Source organism: Oreochromis aureus, linkage group 8, assembly GCF_013358895.1.
Source record: "Oreochromis aureus strain Israel breed Guangdong linkage group 8, ZZ_aureus, whole genome shotgun sequence".
Taxonomy (NCBI): domain Eukaryota; kingdom Metazoa; phylum Chordata; class Actinopteri; order Cichliformes; family Cichlidae; genus Oreochromis; species Oreochromis aureus.
The window spans coordinates 5,899,251-5,909,277 of NC_052949.1; the positions used below are offsets into that span (position 1 = coordinate 5,899,251).

The following is a 10,027-nucleotide window of genomic DNA, read 5'->3' on the forward strand; positions in this document are numbered from 1 at the left end:
CTTACCCAGTGCACCAACACAGTTATGGGTAATGTTTTAATTCTTAGTAATGTATTACATAACACCAGATCAAAGTAAGCTCTTGTAATGGGTCATTTTCTACTTGGGTTCTGCATACTCTTGATAAAGGTTTGAGCATTTTGGTTGTTCTACATATACTGTCAGCTCTCGTTCTGAAGGTTATTATATCTAAACAAGGAATATTGTGCACATGTAAACCCCAAGTAAGATAAATTACAAAATATGCTATTAAAGTCTCAGCTTTAGCTTTAGTCAGAACAACACATCCAGCACATATCTATTCAGACTCACATGTTTACTGAGAGTGCTTGAGTTGTAGCATAATACCTGTTCTTAACTTCTTATTTGTTACCACTGTTAGATACCAACAACTTTTTTATATTCTCTGTAAAGTGAAAAGGAAAGTATGTTTTACCTTTTGTATGTTCCATGGCAGCAGGAGGCAAAGCCTCAGACATGTTGAGACATGTACTTCTGGTTTCATACAAAATAAAGTATTGGTTTTTTTTTTAATGTTTTAAATTGAATTAAACAGACCCTTTATGTATTGACCTTAAAGTGAGCAGGCTGGTTCTTTTCAATTTTACGCTATTTATGGTTTCGGTGTAGCTCCAGTTTTTCTGGGTTCCCCAAACAAAGATGGTGGTTCTTCCTACTGGTGATTCTTGTGATTCTCCAAAATACTACCCAAGGGCTTGTAAGCATTGCAAAGATGGCAAACAAGCAGTAAGCATGGCTTCTAGAAGAGGATTAATATTAGGTTAGGGTTTATTGTTGTTTATTGTGTTTGTATGTTGTGTTTGTGTTAGCCTTTTTATGACTAGAACCACTTGATAAACGTGTTAATTTATTTATATATTCGTTCATTTTGGAGAACTGAGGAAGAATTTAGGAAGAATTTCAAAAGTTGGGGCCTCTGAAGAGCTTCCTAGAGTGGAAGAACCCAAACTCACTAAGCCCGCCTCCTCCTCTTCTGATTGGCCAGCCTGGAGAGTAAATTAGAATTCCCACTCTCCTATTGGCTGGAGAATCCTACATCTCCGCTGCTGCCTCCCTTGTTTTCATACTACAGCATGAAAACACCTTCAGTGGTTTGGAGTAGCTTAGCTTTGGAACCTGTTTCTGAGTGGACTCGGGACCTCACAGAGCAACAATGAAGTTCGTTCGGTTTATCATGAAAAACGCCGCCATGGCCAGCGCGCCGAAACACATCGAGCATTTCTCGAAATTCTCTCCGTCACCCCTCTCCATGAAGCAGTTTCTCGATTTCGGTGAGTATTGATCCTCGCTAATGTTGTTGCTGGTTTGTGATGTAACAATGGGGGGCTACGTGACCTATGTGGCATCAGCTGCGAAGACGTGACCACAGATGTACCACAGTTTCGTGACCAAATGTCCCGTGGCCATGCATGCTTGCACGGCTCTGCATCTGCTCTGCAGTGTTTGCAGAAACGTGGTGCTCATTTTTGCTAGTGTTGCGTCAGACGTGGGCCTGTCACTTGCCCTATGTGTGCATTATAGTATATATTTTTAATTTTATCACCACTATGAACCGCTAATAATGACTTTATGATGTGCAGACTATCACACGTTTTGTGCAAAGGGATTGCAAGTGACGACACAGATGTCAACATGCGAATATTAATTTTCTATTAATTTGTATTATTATTGTTGTTGTTGTTGTTGTTATCGCTGTTGTTTTTTTAATCCACTTCAATATTGTTGGATTAAAGTTAGTTAAAAATTACCCACCGTTATGCATACAGTTGTTTACTCCAGTCAGCAGTTCAAAAAAAAAAAACTTTCTCCAAATGTCTCAAATTCACACAAAGTCCTTCTTACTAACATTTAAGACATTAAAAAAACTTCTGAATGTGTATTTTTCTCCGGATCAACTAATCAGTACATCTGTTTGTCCCCAATTCAGGTTCCATTAATGCCTGTGAAAAGACGTCCTTTGCTTTTCTGAGGCAGGAGCTTCCAGTAAGACTCTCAAATATCATGAAGGAGATTAACTTGCTCCCTGACAAACTGCTCACAACTCCATCTGTGAAAATGGTGCAGGGCTGGTAAGTCGAATGGGATTTATTGGTTAATATGATCCAAGTAATCAAATGTATTTAGTTGCTTTTTTTATGTTTTAAATGTATTTATTCAGCAGAAACATTTTCCAAAACAAAAGAGCAGCTAATTACAGTTAGTGTCTCTCAGCCTCTGGTGTTTTACGAAGCATATTTGATGCCAGCTTTTATCTTCCGTCTAGTCACAGTCACAGCTGTTGACGTGTTTATTGCCAGTTTATTTCCCCCCATCGTGCTCAGAATTACAAAGCCCCCTATCTGACCAAGCTGTACGCCTTCCAACTAGGGCTGCGCTGGTGAGAGTGAGGCGGAGACGTTAGAGTTGAACTTTACCCCAGTTTCTCCCCACATGTCACGTGACTGTTGTTTTCAAGACTGCTGTTTCTGCTGTTTCCCTTATGAGGAGTGGGCTGTGATCTGTATATCCTTGTGCCAAAAACAAAGTTTTTCTTAAAAAATTGAGGACTTAGCAGTTTCTCTTGTATTTTGCAGCATATGTTAACATGTTTTAACTTATATTTTCAGGTATGTCCAGAGTTTAATGGAGCTCCTTGAGTTCCTGGACAAGAATCCTGATGATCACAAAGTCCTTGGAGAGTACGTTTCTCATTCTTATGGATGTTTTTATGTTTTGTAATGAAACATGACCTTTGTGTTTTCCCAAGCGCCTTCATCCCTTTCAGTGTGATACAGCCCAAACCCCTGATGGCTGGATGTCTTTGTCATTCCTCCCCAGATTTGTTGATACCTTAGTTACCATCAGAAACAGACACAATGATGTGGTGCCCACCATGGCCCAGGGTGTCATAGAATACAAAGAGGCCTTCCCCCAGGATGTGGCCACCAACCAGAACATCCAGTACTTTCTGGATCGCTTCTACATGAGCCGCATCTCAATCCGCATGCTCATCAACCAGCACAGTGAGTAACGTTTGAATTTTTTATTCATTTATTTTTTATTTTTCACCGTGCCTTTATTGTCAGTGTGTTGTTGTTGGATATCATTGAATGCCGTCAGGTAATCATCACAGGAAGAGCATGGCCAGCAAGAAATTAGCTTAAATTGTTTACATGCTAGAATTTCTTTTCTTCTGATCAGGTTATGAAAAAGCTTATGAAAATCTAATTTGATTCTGCCGTGTTTAATCTTTTGACCATTTCATTCTGTGTGGGCTTTTAAACAAATTACAGTCTTAATGGGCTCCACACAAACTTAGGCACCGAAAACAAGAAATGCTGCACCGACTGCAGTGCTTGTATATGATGCAGCGTTCATTACACAATTACAAGCTGATGTAAACAGATGTAAATGTACTGATGAGTCATCACATGGCTGGATTTGGTGCAGCAAGCCTCCCATTTTGAGCAGAACTCTGAAAGCAAAGTTGCTCAGATTTTTCTGCTTTAGGCAAAAGAGTATATCAAATGAATGGCTTTACATTTTTCGACTGATACGCCCCATTCTCCTTCTTTTTGCCTGTTGTCCCTGTGACAAGTGCTGAAAATGCTCGCATGTCAACAGCAGATGGTTGCTCTGGCATGATGTTATGCTCTTCAGACTTCTGTTTTGTTATTGGGAGCTTGTGGAGGTATCATCAGCCATGTGGAACAAAGACCGGTGATGCATATCACTGATCTGATAGTTTAGATTTTCAAAATCACTGTTGTGTAAAGGAAAGCATTTATGCTTTATTAACTGCACAACTCTTCTTGAGAACACTTTTAACACGTATGCAGGTTTCTGCATCTCGTAGCTGCTTAAACTCAGCTTTATTTTCTGTCATTTATATACTGTCGTGGTGGTAAATGATCATAGTAAACACAGCCAATGTTTCAAATAATGAGGTCACCATATGTTATAAGTAATCACTGTGTTCAACACAGTTCAACTCTTCTTGAGTCTTTATGATCTCAAAAAAAGGGATATATGGGTGTCCCAGATACACATAATATACCCATAAAGCTTGTTTCATAAAAATGGGCTGAGGGGTTGCATCAAGGCCAATAATAAGATAAATAAGGATTATTTTGAGCTGTGAGTCATGCAAAGCTGACCTACTAGAGTATAACAGTTATATTATCGAGCTGGCATGAACATAATATGACCTCTTTCAAGTATTTTTCTAATATATGTATTAATAAATAGCACTATTAAAACAATAGAAAATAGTTGTACTTTTTCATTATCTTGGCATCAAAACCAAGCTGTGTATAGTATTTCTGTAGTTTTTAGTTAAACATATATCTCAGTGGTCCGTTAACTGAAGATTTACACTGTTTTCTTATTCCTACAGCCCTGATTTTTGATGGTACCACCAATCCGGTTCACCCAAACACCATTGGAAGCATTGATCCTCACTGTAAAGTTGGAGACGTAGTCCAGGGTAAATATACAATATGGCTGAATTGGAGGTTTTTTTTGACCCTTTGTTTTTTGTTTTTGGTGACATGCTCTCCCTTTATATTCACAGATGCCTTCAGAAGTGCCAAGATGCTTTGTGATCAGTACTACCTCTGTTCCCCTGATGTGATACTTCAGGAGATGAATCGTAAGTTTCAGAATTTAGGAATTCTGGAAGTCTGTCCTACAGCCCATATTGACCCTTTAGCGCTATATTTACTCAGGTGTGAAAAATCTTTTAAGGTAATCATGCAAACAGCCTGAAGGGTAAAAGTCATTGCAGTGCAATGAAGTGATTTCAGTAAAGCACAAACAGACCCCGGGCCTCCAGTATGTACGCACAGTATGAGTGGTTTTATGTAAGAGAGCATGATGGATCTGAGAGGGCTCTAAATATAGCAGAGAGTCTGATTCGATGGCTAAGCGGGCCTAGCTGACCACATCAGGCGGTATTGACACACAGACCTTTTCCTCTCCATCCTCACAAAGTGTAAAACCAGAGTGCAGCAGAGTAATTGCCACTAATGGAAATCATCCATGAGTGGTTAGAATAATGAATTGTAAATGAAGTGGATGGAATAAATACTTCTTCTTTTTTCCCTTCTGTGCAGTGAAGAAGACGAATCATCCAATAACGATTGTTTATGTGCCATCTCACCTTTATCACATGCTGTTTGAGCTCTTCAAGGTAGGAGACCCAGCTGCTGCCAGTTTTGAATATGTGCATGTTTGACTCAGAATTCCTGAACATTTTGAAAATTAATGTTATTGTCTTAAATATTCCTTTTTCTAGAATGCTATGAGGGCTACGATAGAGACTCATGAGAGCAGCAAGAACCTTCCACCTATTAAAGTCATGGTCTCTCTTGGGGATGAAGATTTGACGATTAAGGTGAGTTGCAATCTAAAAATATTAAAAATTCTTGAACGGACAATTCATCCTGAAATCCAAATTTCCTCCATGTAGATTGGTTTATTGTCAGGTGCCCAATTATGGAGATGTTTGCCCCCCCCACTCACAGAGAGTTGGGTTAAAATGGTGCTCATTGTCATTGATCAATAGTCATGACAATTTGCATATTAATGATGAAGAAACTGACCTCACAGCCCATTGTAAATCAGTAGTGCTAGTTTCAGTCTAGTTTTCAGGGTTGGATGATTGAGTGTGCTGATTGACGTCAACTTTTATGCAAACACTCGCCATTTACCTTGTTAGCTGCAGTGAAGCTTGAAAACGTGCAACACAAAACTTCAGAGTAAAAGTTGCACCTTTTGAAACGTTTTGGTTGCAAGGGTTTGCCTTCAAAGTAAAAGTAATCTCCATTTCTGGTTTGTACCACATTTCAGTTTCACTGCATCATGGCGAGTTGTTTTTAAGTTTGTGTAGACAAATGGACGTCTTCCAGGTGAACTACTGGTGACTGGGGGAGTCTGGTAGGAACCAAACCAGTACAAGGATGTTTTTGATACAGCAGCATATAGCACTGACTGGAGTCTATGCCTGTGTAAATGTGGCTTTAGCAACTGATTTCGCAACTGCCAGCAACCTTTAGCAAACACATGCCAAACAGTTGGAGAATACACATTTTTCCCTGGCAACTCATAGTTACCAGGCAGTTGTTGAGCGGTCTATAGGCCTGATCATCCAGAGCCTCAGCCAACTTAACCCAGTTAGATATAGGGTTATAAGCAAAATAATCCCATCATGAAAGTATAACAAGCTTTGTGAATTTTTATGTGGGGTGTTTGTTTGTTTTGTTGTTGTTGTTGTTTTTTGTTTGTTTTTTGTCCTTTTTGTAAGCGATCTCTTTTTCTCCTTCAAGTGGGTTTTTTGTCACTTTGAGCACCTCTGAGTAAGTGTCATTTAGGTGCAGGTAAAGGCAAGCATCTCTACACCTATGATCCCCAAAATTGGGCACGTCAGATCAAATGATCTAAACCAGCGGTCCCCAACCCCCGGGCCTCGGACCGGTACCGGTCCGTGAGTCGTTTGGTACCGGGCCGCGAGAGTTGAGGCTCAGGTGTAAAATGTATGGTTTTCAGGGTTTTTATCGGTTTTCAACGTTATTTTGTTATCGTTTTTATCGTTAACTCGATTTTCCTGGGTCTTTTCACGTGTGTTATGAATAAATCTTCTTTTTTTCGGTACCGGCACTAGTTTTATTTTGTTGTATTCATCCGCGACACCTCATTGCCGGTCCGTGAAAATATTGTCGGGCATAAACCGGTCCGTGGCGCAAAAAAGGTTGGGGACCGCTGATCTAAACGGATGACTGGTACTGGGGGGAAAAGGTGTGGTTTCACAGGTGTACATATTGGACCAATCTTATGTGTATATTTGGTAAATCCAGAAATTTTTAACAGTAACTCGGTACCTAAAATTAAATGATTAAAAAGTGCTAAAATCTACACAGCATATGAACCTCTGTTCAGCCCGACTCTGGATTCAGATAACATCCTTAATGTGGTGGGAAAGCGAAAGATCAAACGTCATCCTTGGTGTGAGCTTGGTCTTGTTCTACATGCATTCGTGCAGGTTCCTTCAAGGAGTTTCCTCCCGTAGTGTTCTAATATATTAACAGCAGCTGGATTAAAGGGTTTAAATTGCCTGTAGGAGTCAACAGGAGCGTAGGTGTGTTTTATTTTTGTGAACAAGCACATATAAAGCAAGGTTAATGAAGCTTGTAAAGGCAAAATTATTTCACCACACTGATCCGTTTTTATTGTTGTCGTTGCACCCATTTAGTATTTATTGCATTAATAATACAGGGATATCCCACACGGTACAAAGCGTGCATCTGATTTCAAAGCTAAACTTACCCCTCCTTTTGTTATGTCCACCCAACGCTTTCTCTAAACATGTTATGTAACGACTTCACCCTCAATTAAGCACAGTGCCTACTGGCACGCAGAGCTACTAAGCTCTGATAAGATTAGCACCATGGGCTGTGTGCGTTCGTACTCACAGAGCCTATAAATCTTGACTTTATGCCCATGTGTCAACAAAACACTGTCGAGGCTTCTTGTGCCCGACTCGCTTGACTATAAGTGACATACTATAATAGACAAAAACTTGTTGGTCTTTAACGCAGCACATTTTTATATGAACAGTTTTGCTTTGTGAATTAAATGGGAGTATCTGCACTTGAAATTAGACTCTTCTTATTTACGCTTTCCACCTTCAGTTCCGGCAGCAGCCTCTGACAAATACAGGCCATCCACCTCTTGCACCACACCTTTGTCATGACAGTATGTACACAAACCTAAGCCACTCGGTTTCCACCCTTAAATTGAAGCCAAGTGTTCGTGACAGGCAGGCCCGTCTCTCTTCAGCTCTGTCCAAACACCTCACATCATTCTCTATTTTTACCCCCTGCCCGTGCTGTGCTGTAGGTGAGTGACCAGGGTGGCGGTGTCCCATTTCGTAGGATCGAGAACCTTTTCAGCTACATGTACTCTACTGCTCCGGCTCCACCCATAGGAGACCAGAAACGGCCTCCGCTGGTAAGTAAAAGTAAAGCCAAAGGAGTCGATCATTAACAGCTTTGCACAAACAACACAAACTGTTTATTCAGCAGGTCTAAAGGGTGCCGTTATGAGCACCATATTGTCTTTGGTTGCCTTTCTTTATAGCCTCCTTATTGCTTACTTAGTCATTTAAAGTTTGAAGCACTGGACTAATATTTTTGTTTTTCTGAAAAAGCCATTGACCTTCAGTCACAATAGAAACTTGACAAAAGATCTGTTTGTTCCAGGGATGAACAGTGCTGCTTGCAGTGTGACAGAACAAAGCCCTCTTAAACCCTTGATCTCCCTCGTCTCTCTGTACAGGCTGGCTTCGGCTACGGTCTGCCCATCTCTCGTCTCTACGCCAAGTACTTCCAGGGGGACCTGCAGCTCTACTCCATGGAGGGCTATGGCACAGACGCTGTCATCTACTTGAAGGTGAGCCAGGCAGGGTGATCATGCATGAAACTGTGACAAGAAGCCGGCAGTTTGAAAGTCTGGAGCGCATAACAAATAGAAGCTGCACTGTGCCATGCCTTTTGTTAAACACAAAACCAACTCTGCAGACCTGTGGAACCAGTGTAGGTAAGACAGGCCATTTGTAATTACATCCTGTCGTCTTGTCCCTCCAGGCGCTGTCCACAGACTCCATCGAAAGGCTGCCAGTGTACAACAAAACTGCTCTGAAGAACTACAAAATGAGCCAAGAGGCTGACGACTGGTGTGTACCCAGCAAAGAGCCCCTAGATCTGAGCAGCTATAAGGTGACCAAGTGAAAACCTCCTCTGGGCAGTGCATACAATGAAGCCTCCAGAATACGTCTTCATATTCCCGTGTCGTCTTCTGCCAGCAAGATGGGAACCAGACTTTGTTTTTTTCACTCTGAGAATCCTCTCCAGACTAGAGCAGACATAAGTGGCCTTTTTAATTTCAGCCTGTTTTTTTTAGCAGTAGCTCGTTAATGCTTCCTGCATCCGTTATCCTTTTCATGAGAAAATGCACACATCAGAAATGGCTACTAACAGGAAATGCATTACAATCACCTCTCAGACTTTGGTCAAGTCGTTCCAGTGTTGCTGAACTACACTCGGTATCGGTCGAGAGTGCGAGGTGACATTCTCGAGGAAGACACAGACGGGCGGGGATAATGCAGCATGTTGTGGGTGATTTTAAAAACGTAGATTATGACTGATTTCATACAGTAATGCTGTTGAAGACTTTTCTTATCTATTAAAAGTTTTTACAGCTGTTTAATAAGGGACATGTGGAGGTGTTCTGTGAACAGGAAGCGCCTGTTGTTCAGCCTTATCACAGCAATTTCACCCAAAGGATCACTTTATTTAAATACTTGAAGTATTTAAACTAATACTGGTGTTGCACATTGTTACATTTTTGCTGTACTGTAATGCTGTTTCGTGTGTAAATTTGAACAAATGTTTGACTCTGAGCAAGTTTTGTGCATGCATTTTTTTTTTTTTTTTTTTTCCTTGTAAAAAAATGTAATCACAGTATTCCCACTAACATCAGTTTTTTTGTGGACCAGGCTAAATGTAATCCACTCTCTTTCTGGGCGTTGATTTGCATCAATTGCAGTGAAAAGAACAGTACAGGATATAATCTACAGGACACTGAGTTCTCTCTGACATGCAACAGTAAGCTACAGTAGCGTTTGCCTGCCTTGGAGGGAGGTTTAATGCTTTTGGACAGTTCAATGGAGGCAAGTGTTATTAAACTTCATCGGATGTCGTGTTTAAATTCTCTACCATCTTGTGATCCAACAAGGCAAGGGCAGATATTTTGTTGTAATGTGCCATATGAGAACAAAATGCCCTGGGTCCACGCGTGTTGCATATGAACACTTATGTTTTGTTTTGGGTTTTTTGTTTTTTAATGATTTAAATCCATCTTAATCATACAGTATGTACAGAATTATTTTTATAGCTACACTTTTTTTGCAGCTGAAAATATTGTAAATACTGTAAATGCGCTCCAAATGACAATAAAAAAGTAAAACCGA

The 10,027-nt window shown here is 40.5% G+C and overlaps 1 protein-coding gene across 1 annotated transcript; it reads left to right on the forward strand.

Annotated features, from left to right (window-relative positions):
- Positions 1-1,065: 1,065 nt before the first annotated feature.
- On the forward strand, positions 1,066-10,027 carry pdk2a (pyruvate dehydrogenase kinase 2a). The gene is made up of 11 exons (XM_031759342.2): positions 1,066-1,292; positions 1,949-2,090; positions 2,628-2,699; positions 2,839-3,023; positions 4,397-4,486; positions 4,574-4,651; positions 5,115-5,191; positions 5,297-5,395; positions 7,897-8,007; positions 8,335-8,448; positions 8,643-10,027. The coding sequence occupies exons 1-11, from the start codon at positions 1,175-1,177 to the stop codon at positions 8,784-8,786; spliced, it is 1,230 nt and encodes a 409-aa protein (XP_031615202.1). The 5' UTR covers positions 1,066-1,174; the 3' UTR covers positions 8,787-10,027.

Coding starts and splice junctions, on each gene's coding strand:
- pdk2a (XM_031759342.2), top strand. CDS start 1,175: ATGAAGTTCGTTCGGTTTATCATGAAAAACGCCGCCATGGCCAGCGCG. Junction 1,293..1,948: donor GAAGCAGTTTCTCGATTTCG/GTGAGTATTGAT, acceptor TCCCCAATTCAG/GTTCCATTAATGCCTGTGAA. Junction 5,192..5,296: donor TGCTGTTTGAGCTCTTCAAG/GTAGGAGACCCA, acceptor TCCTTTTTCTAG/AATGCTATGAGGGCTACGAT.